This window comes from Microtus ochrogaster, linkage group LG7_11 (genome assembly GCF_000317375.1).
Source record: "Microtus ochrogaster isolate Prairie Vole_2 linkage group LG7_11, MicOch1.0, whole genome shotgun sequence".
In the NCBI taxonomy this organism is placed as follows: Eukaryota; Metazoa; Chordata; class Mammalia; order Rodentia; family Cricetidae; genus Microtus; species Microtus ochrogaster.
In genome coordinates, this window is record NC_022032.1 from 8,219,384 (window position 1) to 8,241,852 (window position 22,469).

At 40.5% G+C, this 22,469-nt stretch overlaps 1 protein-coding gene across 4 annotated transcripts in view; it reads right to left on the minus strand.

The window, feature by feature from the left end:
- Nrg1 (neuregulin 1) overlaps positions 1-22,469 on the minus strand; it is a 987,684-nt gene that overhangs the window by 115,572 nt on the left and 849,643 nt on the right. For 2 of the 4 annotated variants that reach the window (XM_005362502.2, XM_005362503.2), the window contains exons 4-5: positions 16,943-16,993; positions 14,022-14,072 (exon numbers count right to left, since the gene is read on the minus strand). The exons of the other annotated variants lie outside the window; for them this stretch is intronic. In XM_005362502.2, coding sequence (XP_005362559.1) covers positions 14,022-14,072; positions 16,943-16,993 — 102 coding nt within the window. The remainder of the gene's footprint in view (positions 1-14,021; positions 14,073-16,942; positions 16,994-22,469) is intronic. 4 annotated transcript variants of the gene reach the window in all.

The following is a 22,469-nucleotide window of genomic DNA, read 5'->3' on the forward strand; positions in this document are numbered from 1 at the left end:
TCTATCTAGCTGAGAGAGAGAGAAAGGAAAAAAAAAAAAGCTATAAAAACTAGCAAACTAAGTCAATTTAAACACGATAAAAAAAAATGAAAACTTACTATGGAGATTCTCTTCTTTTTCGAGTAATTTTGAGCAAGGCTGCCACATGCTAATGTATAAAGGAGAGGTCTCCCAGGGCCTCAACCTCGACAAACAATCACAAGGATTCTTAAATCAAAATAACCCTCTGGTGGCCTTTAAAATGAAACATAAAGTCATTGTTGCATTGTGCATCCTGCAAAACAAAGGTGTAGCGCCGGGCAGTGGTGGCGCATGCCTTTAATCCCAGCATTTGGGAGGCAGAGGCAGGTGGATCTCAGTGAGTTTGAGGCCAGTCTGGTCTACAAGAGCTAGTTCCAGGACAGGCTTGAAAACTACAGAGAAACTCTACCTCAAAAAAAACAAAAAACCAAAACAAAGGTGTCATAAATGAGGCTGTATAATCCATTTTAGGTGTATTCTTTCTTCTAAAAGACTTGTCCATTGGGGATATAGCAAGCACATTTTACCTGTGACAACATGCTCAACAATTAACCTCCACCCAAGTGTGTAGACACAGGAAGTGGGGAGAGATTCAAGGTATCCCTTCTAAACTACTCAACAGATGGACATTGGTGCCTACAATTCTCAATACATCTAAGAAATATATATATAATTTCTTATGCCTATAATAATATCCATAATATGCATAAAATATGATAATAAAGGCATCTATGCATTCCTAGACTTTACTTAGGAATGTTGATTCATAAAACTAATTTGGTCCAAGTCATTCATCTCATGGAGGGGTTCAGGAAGGCCATTTAAAAAAGCAGTTGCAGTGCTACGTGGCCTTTGAACACACAGGAAAAGCTATCTGGGGGACTCTCCCTCATCTTCTACCTTTATTCTAAGCAGGTAAAACCAGCACAGAAAGACTAGAACTGAGCACTGCTCCTGTCCCTGCTTGGTATACAGATTTGCCAAATATTGAATTGTTAGGCCTGTTTCTTTCCTCCTCATTTGAATTACGAGACTAGTCATATCTTCTGCCAGATGAAAGTACTAGACACTTAATAAAAGATGTCTTTGCTGGTTTGTTATTATGTACTTTAGTGAGAACAAAAGAAAACAACTTTGCTGTAGTAATTGCAGCAATTCCCTCACTCCCAACCAAGTTTATTTTTCAGCACCACAGAGAGGAACAGCGACCAGCTAAGGCATGCTCAAATTAGTGAAAACCTTACAGGAAGACAGTCTTTAAAAGTCACTATGAAAATAATGTGAAGCCTCAAAAACCAAAAAATCTCAAGACATAAAAATTCCAAGTATTTTAAATGATAAGTAAACAGAGTAACAATATTTCTGAAAATAACACAAATATTCAAAAAACATTATCAAAGCCAATGTTATAGTTCAAAATCCTCATTTTAAGATACCAATGGAGCTCTATCCATAAATTAAGATTAAGATAGCTTTCCTTTCATTATATAGAGGAGTGATTTGAAAGCGATGGTGAACAGAAAAGGGACCGATTAACTCACTGTTGGTATTCTGCATCCATGTAATACTTTCTGGGAACTGACATGGAAAAAGTGTTACGAGAACAAAACCACAACGACAGCAAAAGAACGGAAGCCTCTTCCTTTTATGGTATGATGAGACAACGCCCCCACCTCATCCCTGGTTTGGAAGCATCATTTTAATAGAATATGCTGAAGTAGGTCAGCACTGGTACTACTCATGGAGGGGGCAATCACAGCACCAACCAGGTTTCCACAGAGACGCTCTCCACCTGAGGCTTCGACAGGAACATTTCTCCACACAAGTTTTATACCGAAGCTCACAGCCAACTCACAGTTTGTCAGCTTTGAAAGAATAAGCAGGCAATTTTTTGATACCATCTGTTTATCCACACAGGGGGTCGTGGGCTTCATGTTTATTTTTTTCTACTAAATAGGATATTCTTCAATCTCAGTTGTTTTTACCTGAAGCTGAATTACTTGGAAGGCTCTAGAAAGCCTCCTGTCTACCCACGAATCCTCATGTCTCTCACGGAGCTTCATCTAGCCTGCACACACGGTCCCATACACACAGAAGGGAATTCTCCCTCCCTCACATCTATCCTTCCTAAGACATATCCATGGGCACTTTGTGCGGCTTATCTTTTCACAGCTCAATTGAAGAAAGTCCAGACAAAGACTCACTGACGTTTCTGAGCCTTGGAAAAGTGAACTTCAGAAGCTGCTATGGAGAAGGCCGAGACAAAGAATTCATTTGAATCAACGTAGGTCATGGTCAAACGTCACAAAAATTATTTTATGACTACTTAAACAATTTTCTACTTGATAAATGTAAGACTCTTCTTCTTACGTTCTTCATATTGTACTTATCATAAACTCATCCTGCCCGGCAAGGAGGATTATTGGTGGTGCATTTTGGCACAGGGGAACATGATAGTTCTTGCAGCTCTGTGTTGGCAGAGAAGAACCGTAACAATTCCCAGCTTTGTAGAAGGTGAAGTTTAAATGGACGCTATGATAAAGATCTCTCCTCAAAGCTACACGATTCGTGAAGGATAGGGATTTCTACAGGGTGACTAAATAGCTGGATGTGGTTGAATGCATGATGGTATTTATGTAGAACGTTTGAGAATAAGATCTTAAAATTTTCACCCGGCAGAATTATTTTTCTTAATATATCATACTTCTCATATGGGAAATGTACAGGTGAAACGTGATATACAGGCTTCTTATTAATTAGTTCTTGCTGTCAATGATGGAAGAATTATCAAAAAGGCAGGTGTTAGCTTTCAACTTTTTATAATCTAAGTTTAACATATGGATCCCCTTCATTATTTAATTCACCATATTGTATCACAAAATTTCCTACTTATCTTTTTCTTGGGTTGATTGACTAATCACTAGAAATTAATATTTTCCAAAGAGGCCTTAGTATGTATTGAAAACAAGACTAAGAAATGATATCTTTCCATACATTCTACACACCTTGCGCATCAACATTTTCTTGGGTATGTCTCTGTAAGTCACCTAGGTATTGATGTGAGTTTTGCATTCCCAGCAGCAATTCAACTTATGACAGTGTGACCATGTTCCCCTATCAGCATCTAGCAAAGTTTCTGATTCTCAAACTGCTTTCAGGAACCCAGGTCCTGTGTGTTATGTCTGTCACCTCTTGTTAGAATTTCACTTTTAATGTTACATGATGGGATGTCATAAAAGAAGCAAGCTTCAGGATTATAATTTATGTGAGATAATTATTTTTTGTATAAATTATTTGTGAAAAATATTTATGTAAGATTTATGTAAAATAGATCCGATTATGTCCTCCATAAATGATGTAAGACAAGTAAGTCATTTTACTGAGCTGAGATTTAGATACATTGTAACAAACTACTACTTTTGAAGATAAATACCATTACTCAATATTTCCTTTCAAATGACTTCTCCTGACCAATACTATTTTTCTAAGCCATTTATCTGCTCTATATCACAACTGATTGTTATGACACAAGATCTGTACACAGGCACAACTGGCCTTTAACCTTGCCTGCAGACTCCTTCAGGCATGGACTATCCCCTCCCCCACTTCCCCACAAGCTCCTCCCATCTACTAAGAAACATGTACATGCCATGTAACATGTAACATGAGGTGGACAGGGAGAGGACTACAAACGGATCAGCTAACAGAGACAGACTTCTACAGATTTCGGAACAGAAGCATCACATTTGAGGCCTGGAGCTCCGCTGCCACCACCTCCTCCTCCTATCAGCTTCCTGACTATAGAAATGGCACGAAGCCTTTAAAACTTTTAAACAAAGCCTGATTAAAGTTTTGACAGTTTCAAATAAAACTTCTGGCAGTCATTACTGAACAAACCCAGGCGTGTGAGCTCATAACTGATGAACAAATAGAGCCTAAACAAATTTTCCCTCTGTAGGAACAAGTTAAGGGAAATGGAGGTGAGTACATCTTGGGGCCATAACCCACATGATCCTGCTTAATTGGTTTCTAACACTTTGCTGACCTCTCTAGATGAAAAGTGCTGGTCCAGCAGTCTCTCTGTGATTAGCCGAACTGTGAACACACAGCAGCTCCGTAAAAGAAATGAATTACTATCGAGGCATCTCCCACGCTGGATTCGGTTTAACAGTAGGAACGGGAGTGGGCGGTGCCCAACGATGGGAGTCATTACTTCCCTTAATGGCATCTCTGACACTGATAAAGTCACAATCTGCATTTTCTCACTCTTTGACCACACCTGCTGTAAAATACTAGCCACGGTGGTTCTGGATGCCTTTCCCCTTTCAAATGAAATAACTTGCTCAGCCTACAGTCACTATGGTTGAAATCGGCCAACTGTGCAGTACATTTTTTTTTTAAATCACAGATTTTTCTTTTTAAATAAGCTGTATTATAAACCAGCTACGGAAAGATAAGTGCTCTTGGCCTTACCCACGTATGTCATACACAAAAGCCTCTGCTCTCAAGGAAGTTGAGAGCAGACATTCTGGTGCTTGCCAGGAGCTGTGCAAAGTGGCCGGAGGAAGGAGGGGCAGGGAATGGCGGGTCAGTGAATACTTAAACCCACTTAGAGGCAATCTCCTACTGAGCCCTTGCGCGGTAACTGACTACAGAGACCGTCAAAACTCTGCATACTAAAAATCTGAAGGACTTTAAAGGTTTTCAGTAAATGGAAATGATCAGTGTTTGAGGAGGTATTTTAACCTGACAAATATTCTCTCGTGTATACATGGGTAAATATTTATGGGACTGCACTAATAGACACAATTTACATGTTTTTGTGTGGCATTTAAAAATAATTTTAGTTTTAAAATTAAACTTCCTTTGAAGACTCTGGATCTAATACTCTACATTTTAACCTCAAAGGAACAACACGTCACAGGGGTGGGAAGAAGGCACTATGGTTAAAAACACTGGCTCTTGCTGCAGAGGACCTGGGTTCAGTGCCCAGCACTCAGATGCTGGCTTCCATCCAGTTCCAAGAAATCCAATGCCCTCTTCTGGCCTCTGAAGGCACTGCATACATATGGTACACAGACCTGCCAGCAAAACACCCATACAGCTAAAAATAAATAAATCTTTAACAAAAGAACACTTCACAGAATTTCAAAATATTCCCTACACATTCAAATTTGTAAAACTGTCACTCATTTCTCTACTTTTAAAAAGCTGTTTTTGCTGGGCGGTGGTGGCGCACGCCTTTAATCCCAGCACTCTGGAGGCAGAGGCAGGCAGATCTCTGGGAGTTCGAGGCCAGGCTGGTAAACAAGAGCTAGTTACAGGACGGGCACAAAAGCTACAGAGAAACCCTGTCTCGAAAAACCAAAAATAAAATAAAATAAAAAGCTGTTTTCATCTAAACTGAACATTTTCCTGGATGGAAAAAGCACATTCAGAGTTACTGTAATGACCTTAGAGGTAACAGGAAATAGCCTTTAAAAAAATGAAATGACAGGAACGAAGAGATGGTTCAGGGGGTAAGAGCACGGCTACTCTTCCAGCGGACGGGGGTTCGATTCCAAGCGCCCACATGGCAGCTCACAACCATCTGTACCTCCAGTCCCAGCAGATCTGACAGCCTCTTCTGGCTTCCTCAGGCACCAGACAATCACGTAGCACACTGACATACATGCAGGCAGAACACGCACATACAGAAAGATGTTGGTTTTTTTTTTGGTTTTTAGAGACAGGGTTTCTCTGTAGCTTTGGAGCCTATCCTGGAACTCCCTTTGTAGACCAGGCTGGCCTCGAACTCACAGAGATCGGCCTGCCTCTGCCTCCCGAGTGCTGGGATTAAAGGCGTGCGCCACCACCGCCCAGCTTCAGCAGCTTATTCTTTACTGTGGTTTAGGTCATGATTTTTGAAAACAATAATGTTGTCTTTTTTTGAGAATATCATGACCTCTGTGACCTGTTTTGAAAGCTGTTCTTGTAATTCTATTTTTTAAAATGAGATTACAATCCCATTTCTAACTCTATTTCCCTCTGAGTAGCCATCCTGCTAGGTTTGCATCTGCCCAACTGAGCAGTGCTTGGAAAGGTATCTATTTTAATTTCCCTCTAAATGTTCACAGCCGTATCTGTTCACTGGTTTTGGACACCCATGCTTTCCTCAGTAAGGCATTTTCTCCTCTTGCTTCTCATCTCTGAAGTCTAATGAATCTATGCTGTGGAGGTCCCCTGGGACCTAGGGCATCTGTTCTCCTTTCACCCCAGCACACACAGGGGTGGCCCAGCCCCCTACCTAGTGGCAGTCCTCTATCTCCCTAGGTAGGGCATTTTAGCAGTAAACATCCTATGACAGAGCCAATCAGATGCATTCCTAAAACTTTCTGCACTGCCAAGGAGGAGACTTTCTCTCCCTTTTCAGAAGGTAAGTCCCAGGAACATGTGGAGATATAGATAGAGTTAACCACAGAGCTATCTTTCTGTCTCACTGGAAAAAACCCTTGAAACTGAAACTAACATCCCTAGTGAAGCAAAGCACAAAGCCTAAGGAACAACTGATTACCTTAGCTGAGTCTCGGGAACAAGTGGGAGCAGTATATTCTTTACATTTATGGTCTTTGGCACAGCATTTCTGCCACTTGCTACTGGGAAATTATCGCCTTAAATCTTCACCCATGTATCTAATTTTGCTTGTCTATATGGTTTTTAATATTTCTCCCAGCTTTTGGTTTTCTCTCTGTTTAACTTTTAAAGAAATACCTTTCCTATAGTCTACTTCTTGGATTCCTTGATCACAGGAAAGCCACAGAGTTTGGCTAACATAGATGTCACAATCTTGCTCGTTCTGCCCCCATAGATATTGTCTTGGTAGACACATCTGTCTCCGTTCTCTTGTCTCCACTTAACCTTTCAGATATGTTTTAAAATGTTATGTAAAAATGTATTTCACTGACCAATCACCAAAGATTAAAAATGCCAAAGTTTTAAGACTTCTCTGAAAACAAAACAGTAGAATAATAATTGTCCTGTGGCTGGCAAGGGTAGAGGCAGGAGCTGAGGGAGGCTGGGATAATGTGTTCTGTACCATTAAGGAATGGGTCCTCGTGTTCACAGCACAGAAGGTGATGAGAGGTCACAGTAACTTAGTATATATTTCTTCAAAAAGAAAGACGGAGCTGGATGGCTCTAAAAATAAATGATAAAGAGACATGAAATGCTAGTTTCATGATATGATGATTTTCATAATATGATGAGTATATGTGTATGGAAATATAATGCTAAGTTCTGTAAATCTACATTGTGATAACAAAAATAATAATATTTAAAGACAGGCAAAATAAAGGTAATTTTCTCTCTTCCAGTTGATAGTGAAAATCAAAATTTTAGTAAAATGTTGAAGCATGTGTTCCATCAAAGACACCCCAAATAATAAAATACAGGGATGTAATCACCTGTATCTCATAAATGACTATTAACAAATTTAGCTACCATACAAATAATTTTCAAACTTATAAAACTGTGTAATAAGTTATCACTTGGCTTTGAAGAGGCCATGTAGGCTCTCCCAAGGACTGAATTTACCAGAGTAAAATATCTATGTTCAGGGGATCAGATTTTCCTTAACACGGCACCTCTATGGTAAATAGCATGTTGTAAAGTAGATAGACATTATTAATAAACAAACAAATAAACAAAACAAAAACAAGCCTCTCAAATGGCCCCAGGCCGACTATTTTTTCCTGATGTTCCAGTATGAAAGCCTTGAATGGTTCTACCCCTGACAAAGGTTCTGCTACTTGGTTGATTGTGAAAAATGTATTTTTCCATAAAACTTAACATTAGGCTAACTAGGGTAAATATCATTATTTTTTTTTTGAGTCCTTATAGCAATTCTACTTGGAAGTTTTCTAAAAAACAAAAGGTCTCCCCTCAAGCTAGTGTTACAGATCTCATGAAGGTTTTTATTAAAAGCCCAGGAAGTCGGAAGAGTCAGATTCAATTTCTGCTCACTCTCTACTTAATCTATGAATTTGGAACAATCACAAGTGTTTAAATGCCAAGCCCCATGCTTGGTTAGAGCAGTGATTCTCAATCTGTGGGTCACCACTCCTGCGGGGCGGGGGGGGGAGGCACATATCTGATATCCATAACAGTAGTAGCAAAATTACAGTTATGAAGTAGCAATGAAATAATCTTATAATTGGGGGTCGCCACCACATGAGGAACTGTATTAAAGGGTCACGGCATCAGGAAGGTTGAGAAGCACTGGCGTAGAGAATAAACCAAGCCCATGGGGTTCCATGCGTCAGTGACGCCATGGATGGCAATGTGCCCTGTAGAAGATGCATGACACAATAACCGTTATACACATGGGTCACACGTGGGAGTGTGCGCGCACACATCTTTTTAGTTCAAAAGAATAATTTCGTACAAGGTTCATTTTTCAATCTAGTGCAAAACACTAATCTTGATCAAAGTGGGAGAAAGCCCTTCCAGCAGTGAGGTACAAGGAGAGGCACTGAGTGACTCTGCAAGACAACACTAAACTCAAGAATCATAGTACATTGGCAGACAGTACTGCGAGAAAAAAAAATAATGTCCAATCGACTACGAAAAGAATGACTGGACATGAAGGCAACGATTCGTCTGTATTATGAACGATGGAACACAGGTGCCCTGGTTCTTGCTTAACCCACTGCATTGCCCTGAAACTTGAACTCTAAGCAACCAGAGAGAATGAAACTATGCCAGTTGCCAACTTCCCTTTTGAATTCTTATTTCAGTGCCATATGGGCCACAGTCATTTTTCATTGTCTACAGTGGGCATAGATGCGATGCCCGTGAAAATGCCATGTTCGAAGAAACCTGAACAAACACCATTTGGACTCGGGCAGAAGTACCTCTCCACCAAGACAAGATCCCGGTTTGCTACCACAAGGGGTCTGAAAATAAAATGCCATTTTCCCAGCTGAGAACCATCTAGCAAAGATCAGAGAAGTTTTCCTCCTTTCAAGGGGCTCTGCTGGTTACAGCTGAAGATGGAAGGTAAGGAGCATAACTCAAATGTCCCGATGGGCCAGGCAGCCGGGGTCTGGTCTAGTCGATGTACATCACCGTGCTATTCCCGAGTGCTAAAGCTGTATTTCATTAAGATAAAGACAGAAGACACACCCTCCTGCCTTCAGCTAGCACATTTAGGTGCCAAATCCAAGAATGGATTGTTCATTTCTTTAGAGACTTCAAAGAGAACTTCCTGGACATGTTCCTTTAAAACGTAGCCTTTGCTGAGAATACATAATATGCTGGAATGAACGGCAGAGACTTCCTGGCAAAGGACCTTCAGCGTCATTGTTGAGGCTGCAAATCACGAACTCATTTCCTTCCCCAACTGGAGGGCTAGAATTTTTCCAGCCCGATTCAGAAGAAATGCAAGGATTCCCTGGTTTTCTTTCTCCCTTCTAGGGCTCCAGCCAGTCTCCAGTCTAGCTCTTTCCCCCGTGCCCAAGCGACCACCCATAAGCACAGCTGTGTAGCACCTTTCACATCTGTTTTCCTCTCATTACGCTTCCCAAACACATAACACCCAGAAACAGGGAGTGAGTCTCAGGGAGGTAGGCAAGCAGCTAAGAACAGACTATAATTGTGGACTATTTGGACTCAGAGCAAAAGTTCATACATGCGTTTCCCTTCTATTTGTTCACCTGTGAGACTCGGATGTGCATGGGTATAACTGTTAAAACCCAACTAGTCTAAGGCAACTCAACTTCGTTAGCTTCATCTATCACAAATGCACTCTAAATTAAAGGCGACTTTCCAATCCAGTTGCAGAGTCTCATTGCTTTACATAGGAAAGGCTTTTGCTTTGAGGCAACAACAACAACAACAACAACAAAAAAAACCCATCCAGGGTAGTATGTTATCTGGGTTTGATTCCTGTTGGTGTCGCTTTGGACACTTGTAAAGTGGAAGAGGCTTTAGGAGCAGCGTGAGCTGCCACCAAGAACAGAGGGCACACTAACTAGCACCCAACAAACGAACAATAACAGATAACGCTGCTGCTACTATTGCTTGAATCATATTTTGCTATTTAACACTGTTTATCGGGAGCGCGTACTTATTTTCTTTCTTATTGCTGATCATGAGCGTTCTCATTCCTGCTTATCTCTCACATGCATTAAACTGGCACGGGCAAAGCTTAAATCAAGAAAGTCTTGGTTGTAAGAACTGCACTTTTTATAGCATTCGGAGACTTGTCCGCAAAATGGGGTCAACGGCAGCTGGCACTTCCGAGCGGTCATTAAGGTTGCTCCAAACAATCCATTTACATTTTTGCTGAGTCTATGTAAGAGGAAACAAGCTGGTTCTACTGACAATAGAGCAGATTCAAGCTGCAGTTTGAAAATCTGTCACTGTACGTAACGGGACACTTATTGACCCATCCACCCACAGCTCTCTTAGTCACACAAGCCCCATTTGTATAAAATAAATGACTTTAAAAGGATTGGGGTCCTTAATAGGATAATTATTCTAAAGAAAAAAAAACTGGAATATATAAGAAACAAAAATATATCAAACCTACAATGCAATGCATGTTCCCAGTTTTACAAGAAGGAATAGTCAAAAATTTGTCTTATAAGAAGAAGGATAGTATCTTTGATGTTTCGCCCATATTTTTGAAATTCTATGAAAAATAAAAAGGGGAAAAATGACAAGGAATACGTAGAAGCTAAGTAAAACCCTTAAAATATTTGGTCAGGAATTATTTCTTAATTGTTATAATTTCAAAAATGTATTTTTCTAGAGGGCAAGTGGTAGAGATAGTACAGCAAGACCCTAGGTTTGAAATTTCCTATCAGAAAAACACCCAAACCATGTCTGTCTAGCTAGGATGAGAACAGTGTGTACACTGTGTTGCGAGACTGGATGGATGACGGTCACTGATACGGGCAGAATGAGAAGCACCGACCAGAAGAAAACGGACTCTGCCAGCTAAGAAAGTCAATGCCAATGCTATTACTTCCTATAAGGACCCAGACTGCTTGAAGCTGCTACTTCTGGTCTCTAATCCAGAGAAGTGAGGACAGCTCTAGGGCTGGGACGGTAGGACAAGGCATCTGGAACAGACAGCAACCCAGGCAGGTTCTGAGTAAGGACAAGAATATAAACTAATATAGGCTGGGGAGATGCTCTGGGGGGAAAAGCGTTTGCAATGCAAATATGAGTCTCCCGAGTTCTATCTGGGTGTGGTGGTAGACCCTTAATCACAGAACAGTGGAGGGAGAGACAAGTGGATCTCTGGGTTCCTTCACCAACAGCCTAACCTAACTGATAAGTTTCAGGCCATAAAAGACCCCATTCAGAAAGCAAGGTAGACAACTCCTAAATAATAAAACTCAAATCCATATGCACCCACACATACAAACACAAGCACCCACCCACGTCCACAGAAAAGCACACATGCGTGCACAAACATGCACACAACACCAACCCTACTCCATCTCTTTCCTGGACGAGCGTCCATTCACACAGGCAGAACTGGAGGAAAGGGAACTGGGTTGCCTTTGCCTTTTGATACTAACCCCCAAATCACATGGAACTGTATCCCAACACACAAAATGCTTGCTGGACAAGCCTTTCCAGATTGCACCTTAGAAAGCAGCGGTGTCTATTGTTAAAAAACGGAGTCCACACACAGGCAGGATTTCGTTTGAAAGCAGTTTACTTTCCGTACTAAGGGTTTTCCTAACATCACCCCGCTTGCTGGAATGAAACAGGGAATGGGGTGCATTCCCCAGGCCTGAGTCTCTCTGACCCATGTGAACTCTTCCATAGTTTTTCACTAAAAACAAATCTATCTTGAACTTTTAAAATCAACGCATTAGTGCTGCCTTGAAATGAGCCCTGTGCTCCTCCCTTCCTCCATGGTCTATTCTAAGGAGGCCTAGAAGCCCGCACTTGGTTTATATGTTCAAATGATAGAGCATATTTTCACACGACTAAAAGGGGACTTACTAATTAGTTCAGTAACAATGACCTACCAAGAATGAAAAGGATGTAGGAAATGGCACACAAACATAGCCTGTCTTCCTCCCAAACCAGTACCAAACACTGGGAAGCCACTGCTGAGAGAGAGAAATGGAGTCAGATTCCTAACTTACTCCTCTCTTCACAGCACTGTAATGAACACTGAAACGTGAACCGGGAGATTCATTTCAGTTCCCTGAATTCCTGGGCAATCAAAGTGTAAGAAATTCTCCCATTCCAGAAGTGCTCACACGTGCTTAAGGACAACATCCACCACCCTATCCAGGACAGCATGAAGGGCTCCAGTCCCGAGGGTTTCAATGGTGTCATTCAAATCAATCACATACGGAGAAATTTTCAGAAAAATGTGCCAAAGAGAAAAATCTAGTATTTTCCTTTTGGGTACTATTTTTTTTTAAGGTTTATTTATTTATTTATACAACTTTCTGCCTCCATGTATACCCACACGCCAGAGGAGGGCACCAGATCTCATTACAGATGGTTTAGAGCCACCATGTGGTTGCTGGGAATTGAACTCAGGACCTCTGGAAGAGCACACAGTGCTCTTAACCACTGAGCCATCTCTTCAGCCCCTGTGCTATTTTTTTTAAACAAAGCTCAGCATGACTCTTTACCATTAGTTTGAATTCCATCCATTTTTTTCCTAATGTTTCCATAAGTAGAACTAAATAACCAATATTGCAAGCATGCCAGCAGGAATTATCATTTGAATATGTAACAAGGGGTCTGAGGAAGTCTGTGAGCTCTCCTAGAATTTCATTTCCTGTTTGATATGCTTAGATTGCTGCTATCAAGCCTCTTAAATGCTGCTGTTTAGGCAAGACACTAATTCAGGCAATAATAATATTTTTCTTATTCATTTTGTTTGTTTCAGGTGCTGGGGATGAAACCTAGAAATCCACCCACACTTAGCATTCCCCCTGCCCCTAAGGTGGAGCTACACTCCTAGTAAGTAACATATTTCGTACCAAATTACAGCGTATGCTCTGCTAACCCGAAGGGAAAAGCTTTACTACCAAATGCTGTCTATGAAAACAGATTGACAGGAACAAGGTACATTATAAGAAGTGTCAACTGCCATTGGGTTTCCGTTCCTGCTGCTAAGTAAGAAAGATATTGTCTCTTAACACACTCTGTAGACTGGGAGAGGGACATGGATGTGTATTTATTAAAGAGCTTATCAAAAAGTTGCTTTATATTAAAACCTAAATTAAGGAGAAGAAAGAATAGCCCTAAGTTTGATTGCCAATATTTAATAACATCTCACTCTTTTATGTCAAAAATTAATTCAATGCTTTCAATTAATAAATATCAGAAGCTAGTTTTACTAATCCTTGCTAATTTTTTAAGCTCCCTTGGCGTCGCACACAGCACCAATCAATCTAGCAGTGGAAGAAGCTCACGAGCACAGAGCACATTTCACATTAACCAGGCGAAACTCATTCGGGATTTTGCCTAGGGACGTGCCTTCAAACGTTTTCATAATTACTCACTTGCTATCAAATTTGAATTAAGGGCATCTATATATAGTTTGCTCACTCTGTCACAGCAGACTGTCATATGAAATTGAAAAAGTCTGGACCAAAATTCCAAACAGCTGGGTATGGCCTCCGTGGCAGTTGCTGAAGGTGTCAAGACAAGCTGAAAAAGGAACCCATGAACACCTACCCCAAGCTAGGCCTCAGATGCTATGCAATTATTTTTCAACATTCAAAGGCACCAGATTATCCAAAAACCAACACACACATGGCTTCATAGTATTCTCTCATGTCTATTTGGCAGGGAGGAGATCTCTAGTTAATCTGAAACACAGTAGGAAACCATCTCTACTGGAAACACAAGGCCTCGTTCTGCACAAACTCAGTTCACCACACCTCCAAGGCCGAGGCCACCCGTGAACATGCTCATTGAGAGAAGTTATTACCTTGGGCTAAAGACTAGCAAGCAGAAGTATGTATACTTACAGGAAGAAGTATTTGCGCCTTCTGTAGATACTGATATTCTAATGGGAGACTCTATAAGACATAAAAATGGAGTAAAGCTTTATTGAGTCATGCCACTGGAAAGTTAGAAAGTTGCCAGGCTCTGGAATTGCCTTGAAAAGCTGTGCTAAAAAGCAGTGCAGGAGCCAAACAGTGGTACCCTTAAAACAGGAAAATGCTCGTACAACACAAGGATTGCAGAGAGACTGCCCTGTTCTGAAGACTTCTCAAAGAGACCGGAAAGGAGAGAGCAAACCTGGAAATTCACCCACAAACCAACTGTGAAATGAGCTCTGGGAAATATTCTGAGCAAGCCCACAGTACAGGTGAAATAGATCATTCCTTAGGTATAGGCTTTAAGTCGAAGAGAATTCCACTGCAAGAGAAGGGTCGGCGTTCACACATTCAGTTCTCAAGAGTGAAAATATTTCCAGGCAATTTGGGTCAGCATAAACATCCTGACCAACAACAGTGCCAAACAAAGTCCATGCAAGTCCCATTGCAGCAGTCACACGAGGAGCCAACGGAACATGCTGAGCAAGCAAAAACAAGTTAGGGAGGTACAAGATTTGCTTAGGTAGCAAGGATGGGGGCAGAATAAAACAACGTTTTAGTATTGACAGAGCATTAGGAATGCAGGGAGAAAAAAAAAATGAGACCGAAAGATTTTTAACCCTAGGAAATCAGAAAAACAAACAAAAAACTCAGTCTTAAAGTTGAAAATCAAGAGGTAGAATACCATATTCAGGTCACATTTCAGGAAATGTGGAAGACAGTCCAACTACCCTAGAGAAGCACCACAGAACTTTCAAAGCCCAGTTTGCTAACCGTGTCTACTGGTCTTGATAATGAAGTCCTTACATTGAATAAATATCTGGATGAAAGGTAAAAGGACTGACTTTATTCTTCCTTTCTCTGCCTCCCTGAACCTTCCAAGTCCCCACCCACGCTTCTCTCAGATTCTGAACAGTGGTGTTGAAGAAAAGAGGAAATTCTAAGGGGGAACATAGAAGAAGGCTGAGCAGGGTTCTCTGGACTGCTATGGCTTTAAAGAGGTATGGCCAAGGTGAGAAACGGCAACTATGCCAACCCATGAATAGAGCAGGGAGCTATGCAGACAGCTCCAGGAACCCACCCTTCTCCTTCCTGAGATGAGCAACTCAATGTATCTAGCATGTTAGCGGTCTTCTGTAAAATGAGGGGAAATAATGCTCGTCTCGTGATTGTGTCAAAACTGGCAAGTGAGTTACAATCTTGATAAATCAAAAGGAACCAGATAAAAACAGGTTATCATTATAACCCAGGAAGAAGGAGAGAAAGAGAGAGACCATGGATTTGAAAGAGAGGAGGGATGGGTGTATCAGAGACTTTGGAGGGGAAAGGGAAGGGGGAAAAGATGTAATTTTATTATATCCAAAAAAATAAATTACAAAAAGGAAATGAGCTTTCAATCTCAACTGTCCACAAATTTGCTGCTAAATAAATACTAATTTACTAATTTCCTAGGGTTCTCTTAACCAGAAAAATCATAGAAAATAAAGTACACTTCTCACCCCTCATCAATGAACTTTCTCACTGTAATTGATGGAGAACATTACAGAAAAGCACAATCAATCAAAATCCAGGGCTGAGACACTCATTCCCAACGGATGCATCTTCAAAACACACCCACATCTAAGACTTAGGGAATATTGCAGAAGAGGGGGTGGAAAGACTGTAAAAGCCAGGGGCTCAGAGAGCTATGGTGAGATTATGTAGCCCAGAAAGTTGAGAAACTACACCCATGAAGTCCCGTCAACATGACTGCCTAAACAGGAGCTGAACAAAGATAACAATAGATATGCCAAAGTAGACCAGGGAAAGCCCACAAGGCCTCAGTCCTACACAAAGAACCACAGGCAACTAAGGAACGTTAAGAGTAAAAAAAAAATAGTTTTCCCCAGGGAAAAGTATACCAATTGGTTATCATATCAAATTGTCAGCCTTGTAAGCATATATACAAGTAAGATTTTACACACTGAGCATGCAGGTTATACTTAGGAATATTTGAGAGGTCATGCATTTGAAAGAGAACAAGGACGGGTATATGAGAGGGTTTAGAGGGAGGGGTAAAAGAGAGAAATGATGTAAGTATTTATAATCTAAAAAAAACTGAAGAGTGGGCATGGTGGTGCATGGCTGTAATCTTTGTTCCAGGGAAGCAGCGAAAGGACCCCCAAGAGGGATGCTGGGCTGAGTCACATAGCAAATCTCTGTCTCAAAAACAATTAAAAACAAGGCAGATGAAGTCATTCTGTAACTAGCATACGAACCAGTGGATTCTGGTTATATATGGATTTGTAGAGTTGGCAGATAAGTAACTTGTGTCTTCCCAGCCTGCACCTACCACCAGTAAATACTACAGGCAAAAATGAAAGGAAACAGAACATTACAATATCATTTGGGGAAAGTCAAGGTGGTTGTTGTTGTTTCAGATTTAGTGAACCAGAATCTGCCAACAGCATCCCAAAGGTCAGACATCAGATGCTGGGTTCACTGTCTAGGTACACAGTCTCCTTCCAATGGATTGCCCAAGCAACCAAGAGAAGCAGGCTCAAAGATAGAAAATCTGATCCTGTACCCCTAAGGTTTCTCTTCTACTTGTCTAATATCACAAAGTAGCATGAAGATATGATCTCTTTCTCTCCTATTTGTGTCTTGAGCCACCATTCAGGGATACAGCAAAGAAACCTCCTGCCCCAAGTAAAATTCAAAAAGGCAGAAGGAAGCTGAGGAAAACCCTGGAGCAGAGCATGGGAAGAGCTGAAATTTGGACGCAAAGGGAGTGCTGATTAGTACTGAGGAGCAGCCAGCAGTTAAGCCTCTCACACTGGTTAGTAAAACTGCCAGGCTCCGTTCCTTACCTGAGGACACATATGCTCTTTCGGTTGAGGCTGGCATGCCAGTGATGAACTCTGTAAAAAAGAAAAGGTGACAGGCGATTATAGGGTACAGCAGGAGCATGGGATCTGGGGCCATGGCCTGCCTTCCAGATGCGAACGGGTGTGAGGAAGGCGCACTGCGTGAAGACAGTTCAAATAACTAGTTCTTCTTTCGTGGGGGAAGAGCCTGAGATGAATTACGCTAAGTAATTATGAGGAACCGTTTGCTCCCCCTGGGGTGAATGAGGAAGAAAGCACCAGAGAGACGGATGGTGGGTTCCTTGGAAAGGAAAAAGAAATGGGGAATTAAGAGCGTCAACACCAAAGAGAGGTCATTTCTAATCTTGAGGAGTCTGGAAAATTACTATTTTCTTCAAAAATGAAAGCAAGCAGTGTTTTCTGTTGGGACTGGCAGACGACACCAAGTTCTGGCATGGAACTCTTCAAATTGCCAGAGTAAAGCAAGATGGGAACATTATCATCTGGTACATGTTGGCTACTCTGGACAGAGCCTGCCTGAGCAGGTACTTCCCTGAAGGAAAGAAGGACAAACTTGCACAGCAGGGAAAATCATTATCCTGAGAATTATGAGACTTATTTAAGACTCTAACCTTGTTTTCTTACAGTTCTAAGGATGGAATAGAGAAGAGTTACACTGTCTATGCAGCTCTGCATTCAGTCCTAAGACTGGCTTTAGTTGGTTAGATTCTTTACAAAGGCAGTTTTATGACACTAGGATGATGCAAAGGTAAAATGATGGAATCATCCCACCTCGACTGTGTATAAGTTATCAAATGCTGTATACTCTCACCCTTCCTAACCAGGACAAAGATAAGCCAAGTCTCATATGATGTCAGCTACCATACAATACGAGAGAGAGTGGAGGGGGGGCAGAGAAATATGTAAAGCTCAATAAAAACAATAAAAAAAGTACTACATCTGCCTGAAACTCCTAGAAGGTCATATAGACTATCATTTTAAGTCTAAACTAATACTTGATTAATTATAGAGTGATGAGCTCATTACCAATGCAATCCTTTTAACCACAGACACCACCATGATGGGACTAGCCTAACAAGGAAGAAAAATCAATTGATGTGATAATTTCCCTTTAACTTCTGAATTTCTTGAGGGACCAAAGAATTTGAGGAACTAGACAGAATGAAAGTCACGTGAGATTCGGGAGGGATGATCAAGTATCAAAGACCAGAAATGTGTCTTTCAAGAAGCCCAGATGTTATCTTCTTAGTGCAAAGTAAGAGTGCCTTCTGAGGTCAATCATTTGCAAAGTGAGACTGTTTTCACGACATCGAAATTTCCTCCACCAGTTCTTATGCTCATTAGCAATGGGACAAAGTAAAAGGGATTTGAGAATGAGGGTGTATGACTTCCTTGGAACTTTCTCATGCAGGGGGCAGCAGACAGCAATGTTCTCAGCTGAACCAGTGGGGACACTTGTTCCTGAAGCAAAGTCAAGTACAAAATAAAATAAAATTGCTCATTCTGGAAACATGGAAACTGAGGAAACATTTTTGAATCCCAGATTCACAATCGTTGTTCTTCCGCAAACATGCCTGGAATGCTTCCAATGTAAGGCTTTCCAACCTTGTGCCCACGTTGACAGATCCCTCCTTATTCTGCCCTTCAGAATGCATCAATGACTTGACCACCACATTGCCTGACAAGGATTGGGCAAAGATCCAAGCCCAACCTGATGTCAAAATTTTCTCCACATTTATTTTTGGCAAACCGAGTGATTGTCTACTGTGACCTTCCAAGAAGATTAAAAAAAGAAAAAAAAAAAGACTTCAGCACGGAAGACAGGTTAACTGTAACTTCTTCTTGTGATTGAAGGCTGCATTAGAGACAAATGTTCATAGTAACAAATGGTTGCAGCAGTTATATCTGGACATGGAAGCTCCTGAAGATAGCGCCCTTCCTAAATTAGATATTCATCCTGGAGATTTTTAAAACCTCTTTAATGACTGTGGTTTCAGTAAAAATACTTCCTGAATTAATATTGAGGAAATGTAAGCTCGGAGCTTAACAAATAACTTATATGTTCAAAACAGAGACTTTAAAAAGATCTTTGCTATTAAGAAATGTCAATCCTATTGATTAACACTAATTACCCAGAAAGACCTCCCCCCACCGCCGTGTGCAGCGTTCAAGGATTTAAACAAAAAATCTGCTTGTTTTTAGTGTAATTGGAATTTTACATTCCACTTACAGATTTAAAAAAACTCAAGTCCTGCAATCTCCTCGGCTAGCAGCTAAGTGGTGTATTTTAGAACAGTAAGTTGGTTCATTAGATTTACAAAGGTCTACTCGATGGTGTAAATAGTGAGGCTTTAAAATCGTCAGGAATTGAACACTGATGACCAACTTACGCTTAGTAGACCTGAAAACATAACACTGTTGTATTTTTCATGTTTGAAAAATGATTTTAATAAACTGGATTGAGTCTCAAGTGAAATGGCTGGTAAGTGTCTTCTGGAAAATAATTTTTCTAATGAGTAAGAATGTATGACTTGTTGGAGACTTCGTCATGAGCATAATGAGAAGATAAATACTCAGGAAACACACACACATATGTGATGTCTGTGCAGAGTTAACATACTTTATGTCATTCTTTATTTCCCTAAACTTCTAAGGCTCTACTATGTATACCAAAATTGTGATTAAAATAGATTTTAAAAGTGGATGCACTAATTTACTAACAATGGTAAAACATGAACTCAGGAACATCTTAGAATATCCGAACTCTTATTGTACTCAATGCATACATAAGCAGCAGAGAGGTTTCCAAATTAATAAATGCTATAGGGGCACTATGCATAATCTGTCATATTCTAACCATATTATTAATGTGTATTAGCTTTTATGAGCACCCTACATAATATTATACACATGGAGAATGACAAACAAGTTTTAAAATCTACGGGACTTCAGGCTTGGTGGTGCATGCCTTTAACCCCGGCAATTAGTCAGGAAGCAAAAGAAAGCAGCTCTTTCTGAGTTCCAGGCCAGTCTGGTCTATATAGCAAGTTCTAGTCCAGCCAGAGCTGCGTAGTAGACCCTGTCTCAAAATAATAATCACATAAATAAAAATAAGCAAAACCTTCCTGACATTCTTCTCACTGTGACTTCACAAGCCGTTTACCAATATATTTCCCACAATACCACATTTGGGAGAGGGGTAAGGGCTAACTAAGCCCATGACCCAGAAAAGCCAAAATTTTAAAGCACAAAATATAAGCTATTCAAACTTTATTAATTTTTTTTCTGTTTCGCAAATGGAACAGCAAATGGCTATAAGCCCAATTATTCCTTGGGAGCCTGAACCTTATATAAGTTTTCTCCTGATTAAAAAAGAAAACTCAAGATATGATTGAGTGGCTGTATATTCTCCCACAGTAACCTTTGAACAGATAGCAAACCAATTATGCCTGTGGTTCTTATTTTTGCTCCTTTATTCTAATATCCAAGTGTTTTCCTAGAGCTTGTTAGCTAAGAATTAATTGTGAAATTAGGATTTCTTAGAGAAAGACCAAGCCAAATGACTAAATAAAAATGAGCCCAGAGTGTATGGGCTGAGGGAAAACATGTGTGGCCTTTTCCCCTGCCAATACGTGTTTTGTAACTCTCCACAGGGCGATAATGTTTCTAGGAAAATCAACATTAGACACTAGCAGGTTACACAAGTTTATGTATATTTACACATGCAAATTCTTTCTTCCAATTCCACAAAGCAATGAAAAGACATCAGAAAGGTCCAGCAATAAACAAATTCTTCAAATGTAGCTTAATAAATGAGTGACTACACATGTGTTCTTTTTTGAAGCACTTGAATATTTTGGCAATATGGTCACGATTTCACTGAAGCAAATAAAAACAAGCATAAGGAATTTCTTAAATTTTTATTAGTCAATTCCTATCTAGGTGTTAATTGAAATAGATCTACTCAGCCACATGTGGGTGTGGCTTCACCTCCACTGGTTAAGCAGTGGACAGAATATATGGCAAGGTGTAAATCCTTGCAGATTCTCTGGGTCTTATGGCATGGTGTGGCACGGTCCCTGCTAATCATATCCTTCCTAGCACAACTCTTATTGGGAGATTAAGGTCAGGGCCATAGGAAAGAGGTAAATCTCAAAGGGTATCTTAAACAACGCTCTGGAGATGAATCTGCCAGAGTGGGGGGAGCATAAGCCAGTTAGGTAGGGATCTACCAAGAAGCAGAGGTGAAAGCATGGCAAGTGAGGAAGAGAGAAAACTGTGGCTTGTTTTTTGTTTTTGAAGTTTAAAAAGATCTGACACAGTTTGAAAATAGAACAACTAGAAAACAGTCACGTGATGTCGTTCTCTAAACTCTTTGGGATACTTGTGTTCAAGTCCATCTCCCCAAGGCCAAGCTCTTTCCCCTAGACTCTCTCCTTCTGACACCCTTCTCCTTGCTGTTCGTGACAAGTGAAAGGGTCTGCCTTTCCTCTCTGTGCACACATACACCTTCAGATACAGCGTGGGCTACTGCACACTAGGAAGGAAAAGCAGGTTTAGGCTGCCTTTTGCTATCTACTACTTTTCTGATTTCTGAAATGGTTTATTTACCATTCTAAGACTCTTATTTCATTTTTATGGAAAAACTTATTTCATACAACTTATTAGAGTCCAGCTTTTCCCTTCCCCCACATCCTTCTAGAGACTCCACACCTCTGAGAGGGTCCAATGCCCTTCTCCTCACATCACACTGCTCCTGGGGTTCTGCATTCTCCTACTCTGATGCTTTAAGTGACTAAAAGCCAGGACTGGGCTGGGGAGTGGCTGGGTTGGTAGAATGCTCATCTAATGTGATCAGGGTCTGGTCTTTATCTCCAAAGCCACTGTAATAACTGGGTTTAATGGCACAAGCCTATAAGCTCACACTCCAGAGGCAGAGAAAAATAGATTACAAAATCGCATCCTCTGCAGTCTAGCAGGTCCAAGGGCTAACTCGGGCTACAGACATTGTGAGAAAAGCAAACAAGCAAAAGAATATCGCAAAAAGAGTAAAATAGTCCCATGAACTTTTTCTTTTTGTTGGGTTAAAAAAAAGGCCCAATATCATAAGCACCTCTAAACTTCATTCCTTAAAACTTAAATTTATCAGTACTATATATTCAACTTTGAGCACTAGACCATGACTTGAAAATTAATCTGATGAGAAATGTAAAAATGAGAATTATCAAACTTTTGCTCCCTCCAAACTAACAATACAAGGACCCTATAGATGTTTTCCAGGACTATTACAAGGGTAGATCATCTCTGTTTTATCCTATAAACCAGAAGCTATGGAATGATAAATATAATCATACTATAAGTAATGATAATACTCTCATTTTATTTATCTGGGAGTATATAGTATGCATAGCTACAAAAATCCAGCCTGAATGTCACAATCATAATTCACAATTTACCATAAGAAGACATGTTAAAATAGAATTACAAGAACAGCTTTCAAAACAGGACA